This window comes from Euleptes europaea, chromosome 5, assembly GCF_029931775.1.
Source record: "Euleptes europaea isolate rEulEur1 chromosome 5, rEulEur1.hap1, whole genome shotgun sequence".
In the NCBI taxonomy this organism is placed as follows: domain Eukaryota; kingdom Metazoa; phylum Chordata; class Lepidosauria; order Squamata; family Sphaerodactylidae; genus Euleptes; species Euleptes europaea.
The window spans coordinates 26,139,088-26,164,333 of NC_079316.1; the positions used below are offsets into that span (position 1 = coordinate 26,139,088).

Here is a 25,246-nt window from a genome sequence, read left to right on the forward strand (position 1 = left end):
CAATAAGGTGTGGGATACACAAACACCAGCTTTGTGATGGCTGCCATCCAAGTCCTTCAAGGAAGATGCAACTCAGAACAACTCCTACATGTTCTTAGTTGTGAAAGGGTCCCATGAGTGTTACGTTTTCCAATCAACTAGATCATCCGTGAGTTAAACATCAAGCTGTTAAAACAACATGCAAAAGCACCCCCTCATCGCACCACTCTTCAATCGGACCTGCCGCTGATCCAAGTGCTCCCCCCACTTCAGGATGATATTTCCTAGTCAAGATTGCTTATCTGCAAGAAACATTGCAAGGAGAGTTATTGGAGCTGGCTTGCAAGATCTTGGTTGCTTGTCAGAAATCTCACAATGTACTGAACGTTCAAAGCCACGCTGAGAATGTTAAAAAAAAAAAGAGAGAGAGAAACATGGAAGGAAAGGATGACACCCAGAGAAAGCAGGCTCCAAGCAAGCAACTATTTTCAGGCTGGAACATCAGTTCCAGCTTGGGTCATATATGGGGGGGGGCAGGAAGAAGGGGGGCTGCAGACAATACTGACAATATGGTGGGAGCTGAGAAATCTCTACACAAAGGTAATGCCACAATGTCTGCTTTTCTGTCACTTTTTTATGGACAATGTAAAAGAATAACTTTTTGAGTTCTTTTTCAATATATAAGAGATTTTTGTTTCATACTAGGATATGTGCTAGAGATAATGTAAGGCTACCTTATAACATGCTGAGGCAGTTCATTTATATACTTTATAATGTAATTTTTTTTTCTAAAGCAATATAATTATTAATTTGTTATACATTTTAATGAATTTATTTTTGTATTTTATTTTTTATGTTGGATCCCCTGACAAAGCAAATTGCAAAACGCGTAGGGATCCAGAAGAGCTAAATAAACTCTCCGCTTTGCACCTCACTGTCTTATTTTTTCCTTTCAAAGTGAAGGACCTGTGTTATTAATGGACATTCAACAGCAGTCAAGACACAGCTTAAGCATCCTGAGTAGTCTGTCCTCTTAGGAGGAGGTGGTTCCAGTTTTAAACCTTCTAGCGTAACGTAGTTAAACTGCTGAATGACCAGCAAGTATTTCAAACCTTTTCATATGCGTTTCTCCCAACACTACCAACTGGAAAACTTAAGTTGGAAGGTATCACCAGGCACATCTGAACAAAGCAGGAAATTCACAACTCCCTCTACCCCCCCCCCATACACACACACACCCATGACTGCTGCTCCATGCCCAGATTCATCAGAACAGTTTGTTGACTCGTTCAGAACAGTTTACTGGGATATCAGTCCCTGCATTCGCTATTCTAGACCTTCAAACCCATCTACAAGCAGGCACAGTAGGTTAGAGTCACAGCCGCATACTTACTCAGCCACAGCCAGCTTCTGAAACTTTTCTCTTCTCCTTGCGGACCAGTTAAGGTCACCTCCTATGGGAGAAAAAATGCTGATTACAACAACAACAACTTTCACATGATCCCGAAATACACTAGGAGATCTACCTCCACCACAGATAGGAACAAATAAATCATGGGGTTAAGCTTCCTTTGGCCTCTTAGCCAGAGGCATAACTATTTATACAGTGCTTTTTAGACACCTCTGCAAAGCCATGTACATCAAGTATAAAAGATATGTCACACAGCTAAAAATATACAACAGGAAGGTGACAGACAGCAAGAGTTAAAAATCAAAACACTAACAGCAAAACTAAATTGTTAGTATTTCAGGAGAAAGCTGAAAGAGAAAAGAAAGTGGGGAGGAGAAAACGTGTGCTACATGGAAAATGGTCACATCCAGAGGCTCAGGACAATGAGGCTGCTGGAACACACAGCTGACATCACCATATTTATGTGTGTGTGTAAAGAGCCTTCAAGTCGCAGCCGACTTATGGCGACCCCTTTTGGGGTTTTCATGGCAAGAGACTAACAGAGGTGGTTTGCTAGTGCCTTCCTCTGCACAGCAACTCTGGTATTCCTTGGTGGTCTCCCATCCAAATACTAACCAGGGCTGACCCTGCTTAGCTTCTGAGATCTGACGAGATCAGGCTAGCCTGGGACATCCAGGTCAGGGCCTCCATAGTTATAGACATAAGGAAACCATAGCTAGTCATCATTTTAGCTTAGTTACATAACGGTGCTGCAGCTATGCAACGCTTTCTTCTGTTCCATGTAGCCAAGCCAAGCCACCAGTAAAGCAGGGATAATCCAAATCCTTCAACTAAAGTGTGTGCAACACAAACTTCAGTCCTAAGTCGGCTTACTTGGAACTGTCCTGCTGCTTCCAATGAACGTATATCCAAGCAAGTGTGCTGTTCATCTACGCATTTTTAGCCTGGCCTTCCTCCCAAGTGCTTAGGGTCCCCATCCCATTTTATCCACACCTGTTTTCACATCAAAGGTGCAAAAACAGTATTAAGAGTGGGAAATTTGCAAAGAAAAGAAACTGGCAGGGTGAAAACAGTCTTTGAATATTAACAGAAACACACAGGTTTTTACAGCTCTTACTCAAAACCACCAGGTGAGACAGGATGGAGCACTAGATGGACCACTGGTCTGATCCAGCAGGGCTCTTCTTATGTTCTTGGGAGGGAAGCTTATTTGGATAGTTGACTGCTGACTTTCATGTTGTTTGCAAAGATGTAGTGTTCGGCAGACACCAATTGTTTAAGAACCGTCTTTTTACACAGGTCTTTAGTTTGATTTTCTAGATATGTTTCATTTTGGCTGCCCTGGCTTTTAAGCTTACTTTCATTGTGGCTTTGGCTACTGAATCTATTTTTATTGTTTTTAGTTTTATTGTTTTTAGTTCTGTGATCTTCATAACGACCGTATGCCATCTTCAAGTGCCACTTGAGAAGAAAATGCAAAATATACTTTTGAAATGAAGGACCGAATTGCTGTTGGACGCAAAGTATGGAGAACAAAAGGAAACCTACGCAATGGGGACAGCAAATATAGACTGTAGTTTCATCAGGTTAGGTTCATAACATGATTTGAAGCAATTATTGATAGGTAAGAAAGCATTTGTATCCTTAGTCAGCATGCAAAACTGCATTATATTAGACTAGGATGAGAAGGTAAAAGAAGGTAAAAGAAAAACTTTTAAGAAATCAAAGCACCTTATTGCAAAATTCATTTTAGATATAGGCTTCCACCACTGTAATGTGTATTGTTAACTAAAATTTGTACATACCGCTACCCCCAAGAAAAATACACACAAGGTTCAAGTGGTTAAAAAGATACTTACCTTGGATGAGATTCACAAAGTACAACATGACTACAGCCATGAGCGACACTGAAAGGCAAACAAAAAGAGTTATATAAACTTTTAAAAGAGAACCCCTTAAAGTAGTGGTCTTCAATCTATCAGTCAGAAAGCCCCTCCTGCTGGATTAGAAATCCTTTAGAGCTGCCAATAAAAAAAAAAACTGGAAGGACCCCCTGCCTACAGAACTAGTGTGCCACACCTCTCTTTGCACACCCACCAAGAAGAGTAGTGTCAGTATCAGGCGTCTGTCCCTAGCATCCCATAAGCAAACTCATCCAGGCAGGTAGCTCTGAAGCAGTAATACTTTATTAGCAGTAATACTTTATTAGACAGATTAAAAAACTGACTGCCTACAGGCAGGTGAGGCTGGTAATGGTGAAACATAGGCAGGTTACATGTTTAAAAGCACTACAGGCTGTGAAGGTAAACATGGCTAAGCAACCCTGAGATAAGCGATTCCCAGGAAGACTAAATATTAGCGCAGCTGTGGAAAACAGGACGAGCGAAACTGTACACAGAGTTTACAAGCATGAGAACCAAGGACTTGATGTGTAGCCAGAAACTGGCCTACTCATGTCAAGAGCCTTTACTCCTGCTAACAGCAAAGGCCTGACAAGTAGCAGGACAGTAGAGAGGGTTCCTCTGCAGCTCTGACTCTTGGCTTGTTGCTCACTAAGGGATATGTTTTTGATCTGCTGGTGCTCCATCCGCAGTGCTTCTGATCTGCTGTCCATGGTCCTGACCATGATACCAGTGCAAGCTTCACTCTGCCAACCCCCACCCCATCCCACCACCTTCCTGACACAGCTCAGTGGTCCCACATCTGAAAGTCAAAATGTCCTAAAGGCCAGGGGATCATAGTAAGGACATAAGAAAGGCCATGCTGGATCAGACTGAGGTCCATCAAGCCCAGCAGTCTGTTCACACAGTGGCCGACCAGGGGCCTCTAGGAAGCCCACAAACAAGACTACTGCAGCAGTGTTCTCCTGCCTGCGTTCCAAAGGACCTAATATAACAGGTATGCTCCTTTGATCCTGAAGATAATAGGTATGCATCATGACTAGTCTAATTGCAATGGAGAAAGCAACCAAACAACTTTCTTTACACAGCTTAAAGCACAAAAATTCCCTTAGGATAATAACCTCACAAACGGGAAAATGCATACTGTACGTGAGACCTGCAAAAAGAGGCCGTTGCTTTAAAATGTCTGCAATTGCAGGAGAACAGACAACTGTTCGATTTTACACACGACACAGATGTATAAATCGGCACCCTCCCATCACACCTGACCCCTGCCAAGTCAGGGGGGGCGAGATTAGGCGAGTGACGGCAAAATTAGGGAAAACGAGAAATCAATTTAGAGATAATGGAGAAGGGAGGCCTGGAACAAAGCAAAAGCCAGTGTGGTGTAGTTGAAGGGGAAATACGACACAGGCCTAGCTTACCCAGAATGATATGCATGAGCCAAAGTAGTTAGAAACCTTATAACACATATTAGCTCTGTAACGACATCCTTGTATGAATAAACAACAGCTGGATACAGTCATGGGGGAGTGAACTTTCCCTCTTAACAGTAATGGTACTGCCAAGAGGTCAACTTGACATTTCTGCCTTTGGTCAACCGGAATTGTGCCACTGGGAAAAATATGAATATTTCTGGTTTAGCTCTGAGATTCTATAACAATGAAATGTTGTTTACATATGCCTATACAATGCTAAGTTGCCTACTAATGAGCTGAGAGAGACTCTAGTGATGACCCCTGGGTCAGCACCATCTCTCTCCCATTTGCGCAAATGTTTATGAATATTGTTTTCATATCAAACTATATACCTTGATTTCAAAATTTCTCTGAGACCATTCTTACATCCAGCTTGGTTAAACCTGGAGATCCCCCACACAGTGGTTAAGAGTGGCAAACTAGTACCTGGGTTCAGATCCCCACTCCTGCCATGGAAGCTAGCTGGGTGACCTTGGGCCAGTCACACATTCTCAGCATAACCTACCTCACAGGGTTGTTATGAGGATAAAATGGAAGAGAGGAGTACAATGTAAGCTGCTTTGGATCCCCATTGGGAAGAAAGGCAGGGTACAAATGAAATAAATAAGGTCCAAGTACAAGAACAGAATCCCTTCACTCTCAAATCAGAGGGCTAGCCTGACCTGGCAGCTTTTCAGAGGCCATGCAAAGGATAAACTTTCATAGACTCATAGAGTTGGAAGGGACCACCAGGGTCATCTAGTCCAACTCCCTGCACAATGCAGGAAATTCACCCCTGCTCCATGCCCAGAAGATGTCAGAGATGCCCTCCCTCTCATGAACTGCCCAGTCACAGAATCAGCATTGCTGACAGATAGCCATCTAGCCTCTGCTTAAAAACCTCCAGGGAAGGAGAACTTACCACCTCCCAAGGAAGCCTGTCCACTGAGGAACCACTCTAACGGTTAGAAAATTCTTCCTAATGTCTTCCTAATGTCTAGATGGAAACTCTTTTGATTTAATTTTAACCCGTTGGTTCTGGTCCGACCTTCTGGGGCAACAGAAAACAACTCAGCATCATCCTCTATATGACAGCCCCTCAAGTACTTGAAGATGGTTATCATATCCCCTCTCAGTCTTCTCCTCTTCAGGCTAAACATACCCATACATTTGGTACAAGGCTGCCTAGGAGCCTTCTTGTCTGGCCCAACTGATTACCCTATACTAGTTCGCTGCTATGGCAAGCACACAAATGGAAGTGCTGCCTAACATCTCTCAGGCACAAGCAACCCCTGTGAACTCAAATACCAATATCTACACACAGTTTACTTTCTTGTAGGAAAAATACTGTATATGAAGCAAGAAAAAGCCCTGACTTCCCTCAATCACACCCCAGCAAACATTCTTTCAACATCCAGAGTTTCTATGTATAGAAGCCATTTAGAATGAAGTCCAAAGCAATCTCCGTTGCGTGCACATTCGTGCATGTATAAAACTAGGGTCAGAAGCCATGAAGAACTTCTGCATAATCATAACCCTTTCAAAGCTCCCCTTTGCATGATCGGTTACTCAAGATGAGTTACTCAAAAGGCTGCATACTTACAACACACACAAGCACTGAAGAAGATTTCGAGGTATAGGTATCCTCGGGAATCCAAGATCGTACCAGCAGCTAAGGCAATCACCGCCAGACCCAAGTTCTGGATTGACTGCATACTGGGAAGCATTGAGAAGACAATTAGCCAAGTCCAAAATACTTTTTTGCCAGAGAGGGAAAGTATTCAATTAAAAAGTTTACTCTTCTATATATTCAAAACAGTTTCACTTGAAAAGAGTCATAAAATCCATTTAGAAAACAATAAAGTATAGCTAGACAAGTAGTGAGAGCCACGTGGTGTAGTGGCTAAGGTGTCGGACTAGGATCTGGGAAACCTAGGATGGAATCCCCACTCGCACCATAGAAGCTTGCTGGGTGACCTTGGGCCAGTCACAAAACCTCAGCCTTGACCCTGGCAATTATTCGGATAGACCTCCAAGGAATACCAGGAGCTTGATGCGGAGAAAGGCTAATCTCTCCAGGATCAGAGGAGCATGCCTATTAAATTAGGTGCTTTGGAGCACAGGCAGGACAATGCTGCTGCAGTCGTCTTGTTTGTGGGATTCCTAGAGGCACCTGGTTGGCCACTGTGTGAACAGACTGCTGGGCTTGATGGACCGTGGTCTGATCCAGCATGGCCTTTCTTATGTTCTTATGCAATGGCAAACCTCCTCTGAACATCTCTTGCCTTGAAAACTCTACGGGGTCGCCACAAGTCAGCTGTGACTTGATGGCAAAAAAAAAATAAGACAGGTAGCCAAGTTAGAAGTAGGAAACAGAAGCTTCATTTTTAAAAAGAGAAGAACATATCTTTAGTAGAACCATAGTATAGCATATTTTTATCATCAACCATTTCTCCATGCTTGCGGTTTTCTCTTCCACTTTCTGGCTTCACAGCTGAGTGGGGACTTGAACCTGGTCTCCCGTATCCAACACCCTCACCACTATACCACACTGGCTCATCTTCCTGAACAGCAGCATGCTCAAGTACAAGCAATGTACTTATATTCCCTATCCATTATGTTCACAGTTCGGCATAAACATTCTCAATTTGAATGACACTGAAGGGGGGGTACAGGGAACTCAGGATGCCCTGTGCCTTCCCAGCAACTACATGCAAGGATTTTTTGTTTGTTTTTTAAGCTTTGTAGGATGGATGGGGTAGCGTAATGGCAGCAGCAGAGGGCAAGGGGCTTGTAATTTTCTCAGGCTCGGACACATGTGCGCACGCATGCTGGTACCAACCCCTTCTTGGCCTTTTGCATTTTCATTCTGATGTAAAAGCTCACAAGGCAGTGGCTGGGACATAGATTTTGTAGTGAGCCCAGAAAGCCCCATTCAAGAACAATCCCAAGTCTCAATCAGCCGTTTCCATATTTTGCAGCATTCTGCACGAAGGCAAGTAGGTGAGGCAAAAGCAGTTTGAATGAAATTACGAGCTACTCTTTCTTGCAGAGAAACAATATCCTGTCTGACCATGACCAACTGTGGTGCTACTAATCCCAACGTTTCGTAAGAAAAACGCTCACCCCAAAAGCATCAAGACAAGAGTATCTTTTTACTTACAATCCATAAGCAGTTCCCAGCTGGTGTTCGGGGACCACGAAAGCCACCATAGGCCACAAGGCACAGGCAAGCAGAGAGTAAGCTACTCCCAACAAACACTGCAGAAAAACAACATCAGAATAAACACACTCAGCATGAGCTATGACCAACTGCTGTACAGAATTACTACATGGGCTTAGTAGAATAGCATGCCATTTTTCCAGTTACCCTAACATCAATAAGACGCTGTTTTTGTAATACCTTCTACTCCTGAAATAGGTGGATATTTAAAGTAGCTGGTCAGTTTGTCGCGAGGGGGCTTCGGCCCGGGCGCTGGGAGGGTCTCTGCCCGGGAGGATGTTGGGGCTGAGACGTCTCTTCCGCCTCAGACCAGTTCGAGGGGGAGTCAGAGCTCGACTCTCCCTCAGACGTCGCCAGGTTGCAGTCAGAGTTCTCTGGCCTTATATACCCTCCAGGCCAGAGAAGCTCCTCCCCCAACTCTGCCCCTAGCCCTCCCCCGGAAGTCCATATAAGGCTGGAAGACGCCCCCTCCCAGCCCCGAGACGTCGGGAGCGGTTTGCGTCTGTTCCCTGCCCTGGCTCGCCCGCACAACAGCTGGGGCGTGGTGAGGGCCACTACAGCCGACGCCCCGTTGGTAGCGGAGCGGGGGCATACCGCTCCCGCGGCAACTCTCGCGGGTCGGTGGCGTGCTGCTCCGGCGGCGGCGGCAGTCGGGTTCTCTCCTTCCCGTCCAGCTGCCTGGGCCGCTGGAGAGAGAGAAAGTCGGATCGGCCCTGGAGGGAACGGGGGTGAGTGAGGGGGCAGAGCCCAGGCCCGGGAGATGGGGGTGGGAGCCTCTCCCGGGACACAGTTAAGAGAACATGTATGAAGAATGCAACATGAAACAGCATATAACCCCGTTATACCCTTCTGATAAAAGCTACTGCTACTCACTCTGGGGGACATTAATACGCAGGATTCATTGCTACAATGAAAGAGATGCTTTAATATTTTGGGGGCATCCATATTATATTGGGGGGGAGGTGAGGAACAGAACGTCACTACACAAAACTATGTCTTCTTTCATCCTATTTTCACAGAAATATTTTTTTAGAACACACTACGCATGAAATGCCATTTAAAATGTGACTGGTCCATTTCATCGCACAAGCACTGCTCCGTTTGGGGGGGGAGGGAATGAAGCTAGAGGAAATGCATACCATAGCGATCCAAGGGTTCCAGAAAGTAAAGGCCAACATGATGTGAGAGGCCAGAGTAATCACGACGGAACATATAACCCAGGAAATGTTCCTTCCAAATTTGTCCACAAGGAATCCAAAGACAGGGGACATGGGTGCAGATATCACATACACAATGCTATGTCAAAAAAGAAAAGGGCAGAAAGGTACAGTTATTGCAAAAGAACTAATCAGGATACAATTCTTAGTGCTGGAAGTGTGTGTGTGTGTGTGTGTGTGTGTGTGTGTGTGTGTGTGTAAAGTGCCTTCAAGTCGCAGCCAACTTATGGCGACCCCTTTTTGTGGGTTTTCATAGCAAGAGACTACAGAGGTGGTTTGCCAGTGCCTTCCTCTGCATAGCAACCCTGGTCTTCCTTGGTGATCTCCCATCCAAATACTAACCAGGGCTGACCCTGCTTAGCTTCTGAGATCTGACAAAATAGTACTGGAAATAGACCGGCTTTATAGGACAGACTCTTCCTTCAACTGCTTTGCCCCCCTTGCATATTTTCTGATAGTCCAAGGGGTAAAAGTTCCATGTTTTATTTGATGTATTCACAGAAGCCTAGAACCTAGAATGCTATAATAAAAGGGATAACACCAGATACATCACTGTTGGCCTGTTGACATTAGCTAAATAGAATATTTGCACTGCAAGTGATTGATGTAATCTGCAAACCATTTTCTTGAATGTAAAATATTAAGCCACAACAAGCACTTGAACAGTTATCAACTCGTTTTAAAAAAGAAGAGTTGGTTTTCATACCCTGCTTTTCTCTACCTTTAAGGAGTCTGAAAGCAGCTTACAACTGCCTTCCCTTCCCCTCCCTACAACAGACACCTTTGTGAGGTAGGTGGGGCTGAGATCGTTCTGTGAGAACTGTGACTGGCCCAGGGTCACCCAGCAGGCTGCATGTGGAGGAGTGGGGAATCAATTCCAGCTCTCCAGATTAGAGTCCGCTGCTCTTAACCACCACACCACGCTGGCTCTGTCTTAGCTTCCACATTTTAAAAAAAGCCAACAAGCGTATTTCATTCCCTCAAGTCAGACCTGAGTGAAAATTTCAAACACATCTTTGGGTGTGGCCTTTGCCTCTTCCAAGAGGCCAGGACTGAGGCCAGGTGAACCCTGGTGTGATTTCATACCACCTTTTTCCTTTGGAAAAGAAGACAACCTAGCCACATTACCAAGCGCTTTCGAAATTCCTCTCAGACCCAAAAGCCGTTTTCTAGGTGGGTGGAGGTGGCCCCTTTTGGCACTTAGCACCATTAGGCTAAGGCCCCAAAGAACTGCACAAGAGTCCACTGCATTCCACATGCTGGCTCGGTGACTGAATGCTGTAGTCAAGTGGCTGAGGGAAAACAAACCAAAGTTGAATCCAAATAAGACAGCGGCGATGCCAGCTGGAAGGGGCCAGCGCTTTAAGTGATATTACTCTTCCTACCAGTGGTGGTAGGCAGTTTTTGCTGAAAGACTCAGGTAAGAGCTTGGGCAAAGGGGAGAGGGGAATATCCTGCTGGTTAAGGCATAAGTCATTTTTAGTTTTGTTTTTAATGCATTTTATTAAATTGCTGTAACCTGCCTTGAGTCCTGGGATGCCTGGGACAAAGGCAGGTATATAAATATTTTACCTAAATAAATACTACTCAGTACTGACTACTCAGTAGTGAGAAAGGCTAGGAATGTAACTTGCTTAAGTAATCAATCAAAACCTTTAATGGCATATAACTTGCTTAAGTAAAAAACAGTGTTTTGAAATAACAAACACACGTGAAACAGAAGAGCCAGCATTTGTGGCTTTGCATAACACACAGGCCGTGCATCCTACCCCTATGTCTGTCGTGAGCCCACAAGGTAGCCACCAGTATAACAAACCATCTAGTGAGACGCCGTGTCCCCAGAAGCATTCTGCAATAGTTACCTGTTGATTGCACTTGCTTCTTGAGAAGAAAACTTGAATTTCTCAATGAAGAAAACCCTGCAAATATTCAGAAGAAAGTTTTATAACCTCATCATACCTCGTTAGAAAAGATATTTAAAACAGATTACAAAAAAACAAAACATCCTAGCCTGTCATAAGATTACAAAGAAGGTTAAAATATGGCAAGGATAGTCCTGCTGATGATAAAGCCATTGTCTCATTTTTTGATCAGACAAGGAGAAATCACTATCCTGAACACAGTCAATAGATTTGATCCTACATCTGCCCTCCACTAAGTCTTTCTTCAACAGAGAAAACTTAGCCATGGAGAATGACTGATGATGAAAAGCGTGACTTTGTTGAATGACAACTTGGTGGGAGGAATCAATGTTTACAGGGGTTCAGAGGGGAAGTTTAAATGGGATTCCCAGCGGTTGTGAGGGGGTTTTCAGTGCCCCTCCACAGTCCCCTATCAACTCGCAATATCACCTGAAGAAACTGTGCTAAATAAGCAAGTGTGTAAAGTTTTATGCCAGTTACAGAGCTGAGCCTGGTGTAGACTTTTTAAACTACAACAGATAGCCTTGCATTGTCTTTATAAGCAAAGTGTTCTATATGAACCAATCATTGAAGTCACCAGGTTATAGCTAGTAAATGCCTAGACATTCATACTTTAATATCTCAAATAGTAGCATTTTACATGGTAGCTATAGATGGTGCATTTTATGTTGTTAAATCTTTTCAATGCTTAGCCTTGGCAGGAAAGTAATTGTTAAAATAAACACAATTTCCCCCAAATTTCCATATTTTTTCCTGGGAAAAACATCTGCCCCCCGGTGGCTTCAAAATTTCATTTTACATCTCTGCATTTAATCTTCCCATACACACTGACTTCTCCTAGGCAAATCCCTCCTAGCTCACCAGTTTTGGTCCTTATGGCATGATCTACTTGGCCACTGAGTTTCTTTGTATTTTGGCAGCAGGTTGTGCTCTAATGAATTACTTTTGCATTATTTGAACCCTTCCCTTTCCTTAGTGTGTCTTGGGATAGTCAACTGAGACAGTTTTGGCAAGTATTGCCATTAAACACCTGCGCAAAACCTGAGAATCATACAAATAATTTATTAGTTTTGGAGACAGCCATGGCACTAAAACCCATCCTTCAATTGCTCAGTTTTAAATATATATGCTGGAACGTGCATTTCTTAAAATGAGTAGTATCATATGAAGATGACAGATACTTATAAGCTGAGGCACAATACTACAATGCTTTGCTAAAAGGCTGCTTAAAAACAACACCAGCCCCTCCATCACGAGGTCTACCTATTAAATAAGGCCATGGCAAAATAGTCACACATGCTTGGACATCAGATATTTCTTTCATGGAGGCAACATCCATGTGGCAAGTAGACATCTTTACTGAAACAATGAACCACTAACGCTTTGTAACACAATAAAATGGCAAGACCGATAACATGTTGCAAAACACGCACTTACTTTCCAAGTCCAATGAACGGGAAGACAGCCACATAATAACACACGCAGATGATAAATATGAGCCACAGGGACAACGAGAAATCTTTCACATCAGTTAGCTTAATCACTTCACCTTGAGAGGAAAGAAACAGTGGCATTAGCTTTAGGAAGCTACATTTTTAAAAGAATGCTTCAAGGAAGTATTCACAACGTTAATCTTTATGCAGGGGGTTCTTTCTGTAGCAAGAAAAGATACGGCTCTACCTATACATTTTAGAAAGTTCACCTGCCAAAGGCTTAATTCATGCCAAAGATTCATTTGCAGAATGATAGATGTTCAACTTTAAGCTTGTCTCGCTCGCCCCTCTAAACTCCTCTCAAGCTCCTGGGGCAAGAAGCTGATTTTGTTGTTGTTGTTGTTTATGAGCAAGCTACAACACATGGAGAAAAAATATATATACTGGCCAAGAGGAAAGTCATTTTCTTCCCCAAGGCAAGAAGACATTTACGACTCAACAGCATCCAGGCTGTTTGTTCATGTTCTGCCTTGCCCACAGCTCTTCCCACTGTACCACCAGTTTAGATACAAGGTAGGTAAAAATCTCTGAACAGGATTCCTACATGATTAATAGAAAATTGTGCTGCACTATGGAGGATCTTTAATACCCCCCCCCCAAGAAAAAGTCCCTTTGGTCTTCAACCTTTCCCAAAACGCCCTCCAAGGAACAGACATGTTAACTGTTAAAGGGAGGGGCTGTGGCTCAGTGGTTGACCATCTGCTTGGCATGCAGAAGGTCCCTGGTTCAATACCCGGCATCTCCAGTTAAAGGGACTAGGCAAGTAGTTGATGTGAAAGACCTGTACTTGAAACCCTGGAGAGCAGCTGCCGGTTTGGGTAGACAATACTGACTTTGACGGACCAAGGGTCTGATTCACTATAAGGCAGCTTCATGTGTTCATGTGCTGACGTTTGCAGAAACAAAGAAATGTCCCAGCTACTTGAAGGTCATCCACAATCAAACAAGCCCTCAACTCTGGCTACCAGTACTTCACCGAGCAAGCGCTCCCATTTCTCATCTTTAAAACTAAGAACCTTGAGACCCGGGACAAGGGAAGTCAATCATTTCTAAATACCAGTTTTCCTATTAAATGGGGGGGAAGTTTTTACACGCAGACACAAGAGTGAGGAAAGGAACAAGCAAGTTCAACAGCTTGCCTCTGCTCTGTGGTAAACATCGATTATAAAAACTAAAACCCCATTACGGAAGAATGACGCTCACTTACCGCTTTTTCCCTGCTCTTTGCAAAGAATTTTGTCCGCTCTTCGGTCCAAATAAGCAAGAAGGAGAGCACAAAGTAACGAAAAGATACACGTCACTCCACCTGCAAATTGAGAGAGAGATTTAATTTGAAACAGCAGGGGCCTCCATACAGAGCAACCAGAGGAAGTTCACAGCTGCACGGATTAGCACCCAGTTTCTAATCGAGGGCGGTTTACAGATCTGAAATATTCCCATTGGATAAAGGCCACTGACTGTTCTTTAATACCAGACATTTAGCTCGCAGGGACAGCTGGGAAATCAGAGAAACATCCAGTCTTGTGCGAATCCATTTGACGCACAGCACAGGAGGGCGAGACACCACGCAACTGAGGTGCTGCTTCTTCGAAGGCCGAATGCATTCGACTGTTATGATGGAGTATATAAAAAACTAGATCGGAATCAAGCCAATCCCAGAATGGGTAGCAATTTTACATGGAAAAATTGTAAGGAAAGAGGTATCCTACCAAATATGAAGCAAGGCTTCCTGAGACTCCAATGACGGTGCAATTCAGCTGTATTAACTGTTCAGCGCGTACAGCAATAATGGGTACTGAATCAGGAATCAAAGGCAGCCTAGGGCTTGTTTACAATACTGAGTACAGTGACCTCCAGTTATGGGGACACTGTTCAGTAATCTTCTACAGATGCTGCCAGATGTTCCCATTCCTGAAATAGCTATCAGCTGCTGCACTAACTGGCATATGCTCTTGGTACGCTGCAGTTCCACAGCTGTCTTGTTTTTAGAGTCAGACAGGCAGTTTGTGTATGGCATTGGCCAGCAAGGCACCTAAAGTCTCTGAAATATCTAAGTGATTAGCCCCTTTCATTAACTAATTGCCCTACCCAGATAAATAGCAGAAGGGTTGTGGAAGCAGGAAAATCTATTTCCTCTTTTAAAAGAACCGTGGTATAAATATTTCCAAGGAACCTAAGAACAGCAATGCCATATCAAACCAATGGTCCATCTAACCCAGCAACCTGTTTTACACAGTAGCCGACCAGCTGCCCTGGAGGGCCAAATAGAACATAGAGGCTAAGGCCTTCCCCTGATATAGCCTCCTAGCACCAGGTATGTCAGTGGTTTACTGCCTCTGAATATGGAGGTTCCTTTTACTCACCATGACTAGTAGCCATGGATAGACTTATCTGCCATAAACCTGTCTAGCCCCCTTTTAAAGCTATATGCTGTCAGTGATGTCCACAAGACTAGAAATCCATTGTTTTTATTTATTTATTGTCCATCTTTCTCACTGAGACTCAAGGCAGATTACACAGTGTAAGTCACTGCAATCAACAGGATGGGACATCCAATAAGCAATGTAATAACAGACAGAGGATTGTGGAAATCTGAAACCATGCAGAAACCCGAACCAAAGCACAAGTATCAACGTGACATGTTCAACAACGCAGAAACGTCATAGTACGGTAACACATATTGCAACAGCTATCGTGTACTGTGCACAGTGAGACAGTCCACAGTCTCTTTCCCTCTGCTGAAGCATCTTCTGGCCTTTCCATAACAATACAGCCCTATTATCTGCGTAAAAATGCCCTCCTGAATAATTCCGCTTTGAACAGTTTGTGGAACGCCAGGAGAGTGGGGAGCCTTCCAGAACTCATCAGACATGCCATTCCATAGGTGGGGGCCACAACAGAGAATGCACATCTACGGGCATAAGAACATAAGAAAGGCCCTGTTGGATCAGACCAAGGCCCATCAAGTCCAGCAGTCTGCTCACACAGTGGCCAACCAGGTGCCTCTAGGAAGCCACAAACAAGACGACTGCAGCAGCACCATCCTGCCTGTGTTCCACCGCACCCAAAATAATAGGCACTTGGAATACTGTGTACAGTTCTGGTCACCATACCTAAAAAAGGATATTACAGAGCTTGAGAAGGTGCAGAAAAGAGCAACCAAAATGATTAGGGGACTAGAGCAACTTTCCTATGGGGAGCGGTTAAGACGCTTAGGCCTGTTTAGCTTGGAAAGAAGGCGGCTGAGGGGAGACATCATAGAGGTGTATAAAATAATGCATGGTTTGGAGAGAATGGACAGGGAGAAGTTTTTCACCCTCTCCCATAATACTAGAACACGGGGTCATCTGCTAAAGCTGGAGGGTGAGAGATTCAAAACAGATAAAAGGAAGTATTTTTTCACACAATGCATAGTTAAATTGTGGAACTCCCTGCCCCAGGATGTGGTGATGGCTGCCAGCTTGGAGGGCTTTAAGAGTGGAGTGGACATATTCATGGAGGAGAGGGGTATTCATGGCTATTAGTTAGAATGGATACTAGTCATGCTGCATACCTATTCTCTCTAGTACAGAAATCTTAACTAAATCATGCAAATTCAATAAAAAGCATTTACTAACCTATCAAGAGCACTATGCCAAGAGTGGTAGGGCCTGTAGAACCCTGTAGATCTTGTATTCTGGAGTACACCCATCCCATGATATTCATATTCACAGTGCTTCCCTAGGAAAAGATGATCAACCTATGTAGTACCATTTTCAGCATCTTCTAAGGAAACAGTATGCCCAAAAGAACTCTTCTATATGCCATGCCTCTCCATCTCCCCTTCTGCCTCTCCCTCTCTCTCAGAATTTGAAACCTCAGCTCTATAAATTTCACTTCAAGGAGACACCGCATTCAACCTGTATTTTAAGCTAACATTCTCCATAAGCAGAAAGTACTTCTTACTGGTGTGGAAGATCCGATTATTCGAACAAGAAGAGGTTGGTTTTTAGTTATACCCCCTTAAATTCCCAGCAACCACCCAGAACAGTGGTTACCAGTGGAGTGACAAAAAGGTACAAAGGATGGATCTGCAGCTATCAGTTGCGATATCTAAAACAGTGCCACTTCAGGGGTACTTGATCATCAGACGCTGGGAACACTTACAGGGAGATGGCTACCCAAACCTTGCCCTTTCTTGCAAGTCTCTAGGGAATTTGCTAGGCATTGCTGGAGATGGTTTTAAACTCAACAGACCAGCATGAACTAGATGGACCATCTGAACCAGCACGACAAATGTTTGTAACGAGGTCTGAAGTTCCATAGTTAAGAATATGAACCAGCCTGCAACCACATATATGAACACACAATGTTTTGAACTGATGTGGTGGAAAGATACGTTTTGGACCCAAAGCCACCTTTTTGTACCCAAAGCCAAGGCCCTGGCTCAGTGGTAGAGCACCCGCTTGGCATGCAGAAGATCCCAGGTTCAATCCCTGGCTTCTCCAGTTAAAGGGACTACGCAAATGGGTGATATGAAAGACCTCTGCCTGAGACCCTGGAGAGCCGCTGCTGGTCTACGTAGACAATACTGACTTTGATGGACCAAGGGTCTGATTCAGTGTAAGGCAGCTTCATGTGTTCACTTAGTAAAATTCTGGCATTTCAGGTGCCATCTGAGACCCCAAGAAATATGAAGATTCTTCCAGGAATTTTACTTCAAACCATTCAATCCATCTGGGAGACATATGGGCTACCTTTTTGGGTGACCTTTGAACTCGAGCATCGGCATCCTGTATATCCACTTTTCATATCACACAAGATTTCTTTTCACCAAAATTACCTGGCCCTGTGAATCTGTACAATGACATACCTAAAAACCTTAACAGAAGAACGTAATTCACTGATCAGGTAATACCTTTTTTAAAAATCTGTGTACCTAGATAACTGCAGGAGTTCTTGCCACCCTCATTAACACAGCTAGGAAACAACAGCAAAATTTATGACTAAATGAATGGTGGTAATTATAACAGGAAGAACAAAAAGAAATAGAATTTTTTACTTACAATCCGAGCCATGCTGAGTTGCAGTCCAAACACAAGGTTTAATTCTTTTCCTTTAAACCAACTGACAGCATAGGTGTTTTGGGCTACTGCTAAAGACTCGCCACCAATCCTAAAGAAAGCAGAAGTTCATGAATCCAGATGGTTGAAGCAACATACATAACAATGTTGCTTTGGGGTGTTAGAGCTGTATGTTCGTTTTGGTGTAAAACTTTTCTTTCCTTAGGCAGTACAAGAAAATCAAACGGGAAGTAAACTAATTTTTCAGATTCAAAAACTAATTTTCCAGATTCAAAATTAAAGAGTTGCCAACTAGCGCACTGCATTGACTAAGAGAAGGAGATGTTTGCCAGTTCATCCCAGGTTCAAATCTCACCTCAGTTGTAACTTAATGGGGCCCAGGGATAGAGCAAATGCCGACGCAGTGCAGTGTCAGACTAGCATTTGGGAGACATAGGTTCGAATCCTCTCTGCCATGGAAACTTACTGGGTGACCTTGAACCAGTCACAGCTTAACCTACCTTAACAAGAACAATGTAAGCTGCTTTTGGATCCCCACTAGGGTCAACGGCAGGGCATAAATGAAGTGAATAAATAGTGCAGGAGATCTCAAATTCAACCCCTGGCATCTCCAGTTAAAGAATGTCAGGCACCAGATGGCAGAAAAGGTATTTCTTCAGCCTGGAAACCTGGAGAGCTTCTGCCAGTCCAAGAAGATAATACTGAACTAGATGGATCAGTGGGCCAACTCGGTGCAAGACAGCTTCATACGTTTATAACTTTTTACAAGATCTTGTATAACACAAGGCTTCACATGGACAATCTGCTTTTTTAAATAAGAAAAAAGGTGGTGGCAGATAGTTATACTACTTTAACATATGGGCTTACCCAAACACAAACCGTCCAGCTTCCATCAGCCAAAAAGCATTAAATACTGCTCCCAAAGCAAAGATCACCTACAAAAGGGAAATTATACATCAATTAAACATCAACTGCAAAACAATTATACATCAAATTGCAGAACAATATAACAGACACATCAATGGTTTGGATCCTATGGGCCATTTCCAATGATGGGAAACCATCAATTTCTCACCCTCCCACTTTTGGCCCCTATGTTCCCCTCACCACCACCCCAAGAACAGATTTCAAGGAGCTGCAGCAGGAAGGGGAGGCAGGAAAATTCTGCCCCATGAACTCAATTCTGCTCACAAATCTACTAGGATCTAAGCTGTAGCTACGAGTATGCTTAAAATCAGCTTTAATATAGAAGTTTTCAGAGTCCTTTGGAATGAATATATCTATTACTTTTATGTAAACAAACATTAATTCATTTTAACTTACCTGCCCAACACAGACAAAGGTGCTAAATATTATTGTACCCCACCTGTAAGAAAGTTTGAGCTATGATAAGATTTCTTTATAAGTAAATATCAATGTAAAATGTACAAAGACAGTAACAGAACTGAACAGATGAAACTGCAATTTCTGCACCATTTTAAAAAGAAAGCAAGACAAAGACAAGCCTGTATCTAATACCATACCTTTGTACAGAGCTTTCACTGTTCAAATCATCACCTAAATCATCTTGCTGCAATCCTTACATCAGCCTTACCCTTAATCCAGCAGTGCTTTGGATCAGGAATAAGGTTCACAGCTTATGCGAGCTTTTAGGTGCCACACCATCTTCAGGCGGTGGTTGTCTTAAAATACCTAGAGCACCTTTGAGCAGCTAAGGCTAATGCATCAGCTTCAGCCATTCCTGGAGAAAGCCGACGTGGCCACAATCACACACGCCTCACTACCATCCAATTAGTTTACTGTAAATATGCTCTCTGTGGGGCTGCCCTTCCAAGATACATTGGACATTTTGATTGGTACCAACTGTGAGGTTCCATATTGCGATGCATCAGAATGATCAGGAAAAAAAGTCAAAGCCATTTGATCTGTGTTGGCTCCCCATTTGTTTCAGGGTTCAATTGAAAGCACTGGTTTTGATTCTAAATGGTTTAGTTACAGAGTACCTGAAGGACTGCTTGGAAAAATCCACATGGAAGGTTGAGATTAGTACTATCCCAACGAACCTTCTGAGGCAAGTAAGAGACCACTTGCTGTTTATACCCTTGAGCATTCCTGCTGACATGGTTTAGTTGTTTTCTGCTTGTTTTTAGGATTTATCTCACATTTTAACTTACTCGATAGCCGCCCCAAAGACCCTTGAGGTGGAAAGGTTCCCGATAAACATTCTAAATAAAAAATATAAAATCCTCGTAATGTAGGCCAGTATCAACATAGCTGACTCTCTTAGCCACTATGCTGCACAGGCTGAAAGGCTTTAGTTCATCTCATCCAAGAAAACCACCAGCTTATCTCACAATCACTTTTAAAAATTAAAATGGCAACATTATATTATTTTGAAGGCAGACAGGTTATAGACTTACCTTATTCCAAAGACTCTGTCTATCAGAAAGCCTCCAAAGAAACAGAGGACCACATTTGGCCAGGAATACCAGGCATACAATGCCATGAACTGAGCAGTGTTCACTTTCATATCCTAAATGGAAAAGCACACATTTATTTTTAAAAAGCTTTTAGCATCACTTCAGCTACAATATACTCACGCTGAACAGCCATCAAATTAAGCTGCTTTTCATCACTAAGCTGAGAGTCCAATCCAGAGATCCATCAGGCCTGGTACCTCCACCCCACCCCCTATAGAAGATAAGCACTTGGATCAAGACTCCTAGATATTTTACTTCGCTGTCGGGAAGAAAGATGCTGGAAAGCAGATGTTCCACATCCACATGAGGAGCATCCCTGTTCCTGGATCCACCAGTATTGGAAGAGGATGCTCCGCATCAGTAGGAATAAACAGCCTCTTGCATCAGTGAGGAGAATAGAACACGAAAAAACCTTTTCACAGATACTGCTCCTCAATTGAATCCTTACTCCTTAAACATGACAATTTTTTGCAGTTTTTTTCTTTATTATATTCACATCCTCTCTTTCTCCAATTCACTCAGAACAGAATTTTACTGTCGTGAGCACCATGTGGAACAGCCCTGAAAATAGCTTGCTTGCCTATTCCCCTCCTCCCTTCCTTTTTACTGCTTGCTACAACTTTCCCTCTCATCTACTTTTGTGCCCAGAAATGCCATGGCTCAGAGGTAGAGCATCTCCTTGGCATGCTGAAAGCCCCAGGTTCAATCCTTGGCATTTCCAGTGGAAAGGATCAGATAGCAGGTGATGCGAAAGCCCTCTACCTGAGACCCTGGAGAACCACTGCCACTCTGAGTAGGCAATATTGAGCTTGATGGACCAAGGATCTGATTCAGTATAAGGCAGCTTCATGCATTCTCAGGATTGAAACAGCCCTGCACTTGATTGAATGCACTCCTTTTCCAGATCAAGATCCCAGCTCTCTGGCATTCTCGCTCCTAGCATTTTGAAACCAAGAGAGAAAGTAACTGCAGTAATGCTGCATGTTTGTTTTCTCAGATGGAAGCAGGAGCCTGACAGAAATAACAAATAACCATGATCGTAAGGCAAGAACAATCCTCAGAAGCTGGATATTTGGTAAATCTAGCTACGCAGGTGTCTAGATTCAAGCAACACAGCAGCTTCTCTATGCTGATAAGGTAGAACCAAACATGAATTCGTTAGGAAATATGTACACATCTTCAAATTTAATAGAAAGCATGTACACATCTTCGAGCGTTCTAGTTTTGCACAAATTTAACACCGGATAGAAGCAAGTTTTAACAGTGAGGGTTTAAAGCACTCTGTAATTAGTCTTCATTTTTGTTTTCTGGAACTGAACCAAGAAGCATTTTAATAGGGTATGGAGAGAAGCTGGTTCTTATCAAGCTCAACAGATGTAAATGAACTGATTTAGAAAGTTCTAAAAATATTTTTTCTGCAGAGAGAAAAAAAGACAAGTTTCAAATTTACATTTCTTTTTCTCCACTCACCCCTTGAACTTGAGTCTGCAGAGCTGCTGGGTTGTCATAGCAGAAATAGCTGCCTATACAGAAATTTAAGATATATAAATTAAGAACTGTAAAGTGCTTCAGATCCTGAAAAGGCTTAAAACAGTATTAATCTACATCCTGTTTAAAGACATCACAAATTTTCGGGCCAAAAAACTTCCTACTTCGCTTATCATGAAACTAAAACAACACTTTCAGTTTTCAAAGAGAAAGTTGAATGAGTTTCTTAAAGAAACTAAATGCAAGCAGAAGTCCTCTGACATTTTTTTATGAAAGAAGAACAGTTGCAGCTTTAATGTCTGACAAAAATTTAGGCAGTTTTATTTTGGGTAACAGAAATGAGGGACATGCATACTGGATGGGGGATACACTTCTGGGCAGCAGTGTGTGTGAACAAGATCTTGGGGTACGGGTGGACCGTAAATTAAATATAAGCAGCTAGTGTGATGAAGCGACAAAAAAAGCTAATGCGATCTTGGGGTGCATCAACAGAGGTATAACATCCAAATCACAAGATATCATAGTTCTGCTGTACACTGCATGGGTCAGGCCACACCTGGAGTATTGTGTGCAGTTCTGGAGGTCTCTCTTCAAAAAGGATGTGGACAGAATCGAGTGGGTGCAGTATGATCAGCCCTATGAGGGAAGGCTGAGGGAGTTGGGAATGTTTAGTCTGGAGAAGAGGAGGTTGAGGGGGGAGACATGATTGCTCTCTTTAAATATCTGAAAGGCTGTCACTTAGAGGAGGGCAGGGAGCTGTTCCTGTTGGCAGCAGAGGATAGGACTCGCAATAATGGGTTTAAATTGTGGGGGGAAAGGTACCGGCTGGATTTTAGGGGGGGGGGATTTACAGTAAGAGTTGTTCGACAGTGGAATCAGATACTTAGGGAGGCGGTGAGCTCCTCCTCACTAGCAGTCTTTAAGCAGGGGCTGGACAAACACTTGTCAAGGATGCTCTAGGCTTATCCTGTGTTAATCGGGGGGGTTGGACTAGATGGCCTGTATGGCCCCTTCCAACTCTATGAGTCAATTGCTCATTGTTTGTATTATACTGTTATTGTTCAGTTTTTTAAAATGTTGTAATCCAACTTTATTGCACTGTTTTTAAAAATTGTGTTATTCGCCATGAGTTTCAGCAACAAAAGTAAACTATAAGTTAATTGTGAAGAACTTAATGTATTTGTTTGGGCTTATACAACACATTTCCCAAGGCTACATGACACTTTACTCCTGTTTTGTTTATCTGCCACATTCTCTGTGTTAACTGCTGTCAAATCACTTCGTTCAGCCTTGCTCAGGTTTTGCAAACTGAGGGTTGTGCCTTCCTTTATAAAGTAAATTCATCTCACATTGTGTCTTCTTCTTTTTTCTGCTGCCTTCAACTTTTCCTAGCGTTATTGTCTTTTCCAGAGAGTCTTTGTCTTCTCATAATGTGACCAAATACGATAGCCTCAGTATAGTTATGTTTAGCTTCTAGTGAAAGTTCAGGCTTGATTTGATCTACAACCCACTATTTGTCTTTTGGAGGTCCATAGTATCCGTAAAACTCTCCAACACCAACATGCAAATGATTGCCACACAGGATAGATTAATTTAAAATGAGAAAAACAAGAAAGGTTTACCCTAGCTGTGCTGCCCTGTAGGGCTATCACTAGTAGATTGTATCCAAATGCTTAGTGTACCTTTAAAAATAGGTGCTTGCTAGCAGTACGCCATGCGACACTGGGCAACTGTTTTTTCCTCTCTGTTATTGCTTGCCCCTGGGCATTTTTTACCATGTTCTCAAAAGGTATTCATGGGCATTTTTTACCATGTTCTCAAAAGGTATTCATGCATGCAACTCTGGGAAAAGAGTTCTCTGGTTTTCTTCAATGAGTCAGTTCTTTGCTTGCATCCTGCTAAGACCTAATTACCTCCCTGTCTTTAATTCAGCATATTCATAACACAAACTGTAAGTCTGGACACTGGGCTTTTTTCATGTCTGAAGTTGTGAATAAAGTTTCATTTATAAGGCAGAGCCATGTTGACTGCCTTGCAAACGAGGTCATACCTGATGCCAAGAATACTCACACAAAAGAAACCTATACATACTTTGAAAGGAACTCGCAGAATTCAAGTCCTGATGGGAGGAGGGGTTAAAAACTGCAGCTCCAGCAACTATCAAGCCACCACCCACCACTGACCTTTCCTTACCAGCACTGTGTGTGACTTCCTCTTTCTTTTGCCAATAAGTCGCCAGAACCAGGGCGGAGGGAGTGGGGTGGTTTTTCCAGAAATACAAATACAGCACAATCTTAGTTCCATTGCCACGCTCTGGTTCCGCCAGTGTCTGCTTTAACCCCCGGCTCCTTGAATGAACAGAGTTCGGCGCCCCTTACAGAATTAAGACCGCCCGACCTGTTCCCAAGACATCTCAAAACAGATTCCTTAACGTTCTCATTAATGTTGAAATGTGGTGTTGGAGGAGAGTGTTACGGATTCCGTGGACTGCCAAAAAACCAAATCAGTGGGTTATAGATCAAACCAAGCCTGAACTGACCCTAGAAGCTAAAATGACTAAACTGAGGCTGTCGTATTTTGGTCACGTCATGAGACGACAAGAGTCACTGGAAAAGACCATCATGCTAGGAAAAGTTGAGGGCAGCAGGAAAAGAAGACGACCCAACAGGAGATGGACGGACTCAATAAAGGGAGCCACAGGCCTCAATTTGCAGGATCTGAGCAAGGCTGTCAAAGAGAGGACATTGTGGAGGACTTTCATTCATAGGGTCGCCATGAGTCGGAAGCGACTTGACGGCACTTAACACACACACAATGTTGTCACCCCACCACCTGGAAGTTTTATCAGGCGTCCATGTACCCCGGCCCCCTTCGTTCAATGAAGAGCCGCTTTGGCATCAAGAGTGATGCCTCTTCGCTGACCCCGGAGCCTCACCAGCTATTATGCCCAACTAACCGTTTTGTGGCAGCAGGTAGACTTCCCCTGACGATGGAAGATCCACTGATTTAGCAATTTGTAATCATCTCTTTTCCTTTCTGTAAAATGTATTGCAATGTATTAGGGCGTCGTAAACTCCCCCAAAGTTGTCACGCACGCACACCCGCCCAGGGCAGCCCCTGCTCGGCCCCAGGGCCTCGCTCGCTCACCGAAGCCCAAGAAGCACATCAGCGCCAGCACCACCAGCCGGTGGGCCAGGCGCCGCGGGTCGCACAGCGCCGAGAGCGGCTTCCGCGCAGGGGCCGCGTCGGGCTCCGGCGGCGGCTCCTCGTCCAGCAGCGCCCGCTCCTCTTCCTCCAGCGCCGCCATCTTGGCCTCTCGCTCTCGGCGCGCCGCGGGGCGATCACGTGACGGCCTGAGCACATGACCGGCCCGCCCGGACGCCGTCACGTGACAGCCTTGCCGGGCCAGCGCCCCCTTTGGGAAGGCGGGTAAGCGGCTGCCACGTGGAACTTGGAGCGCCTCTGTGAGCCAGACGCTTTTCTGGGGACAGGAGTCGCTTCGCTTCTTCCATCTGTGGCCATTTATGGGGGTTAGCGCACTATGTACTCCCAGCGATGTGTTAAGAGTTTGAAAATGTTATAAAAAAAAAAACATCGCTTTTAAAAGGGTTT

The 25,246-nt window shown here is 43.7% G+C and overlaps 1 protein-coding gene across 1 annotated transcript; it reads right to left on the minus strand.

Moving 5' to 3' along the window:
• Positions 1-240: 240 nt before the first annotated feature.
• On the minus strand, positions 241-24,955 carry MFSD1 (major facilitator superfamily domain containing 1). The gene is made up of 16 exons (XM_056849612.1): positions 24,782-24,955; positions 21,617-21,669; positions 20,087-20,199; positions 18,990-19,032; positions 18,534-18,601; positions 17,649-17,757; positions 16,221-16,323; positions 13,811-13,909; positions 12,548-12,659; positions 11,051-11,107; positions 9,111-9,267; positions 7,912-8,009; positions 6,352-6,464; positions 3,250-3,297; positions 1,373-1,433; positions 241-281 (listed from the first exon to the last, which is right to left on the minus strand). The coding sequence occupies exons 1-16, from the start codon at positions 24,939-24,941 to the stop codon at positions 278-280; spliced, it is 1,398 nt and encodes a 465-aa protein (XP_056705590.1). The 5' UTR covers positions 24,942-24,955; the 3' UTR covers positions 241-277.
• Positions 24,956-25,246: the final 291 nt, after the last annotated feature.

What these genes read in the sequence shown, in the direction of transcription:
- MFSD1 (XM_056849612.1), bottom strand. Translation starts at nt 24,941, where the DNA reads ATGGCGGCGCTGGAGGAAGAGGAGCGGGCGCTGCTGGACGAGGAGCCG. An exon ending in TGGCATAGTGCTCTTGATAG is followed by an intron (nt 13,910 to 16,220) that starts GTTAGTAAATGC and finishes CTCAATTTGCAG; the next exon opens with GTGGAGTGACGTGTATCTTT. An exon ending in CTTTGTGAATCTCATCCAAG is followed by an intron (nt 1,434 to 3,249) that starts GTAAGTATCTTT and finishes TTTCTCCCATAG; the next exon opens with GAGGTGACCTTAACTGGTCC.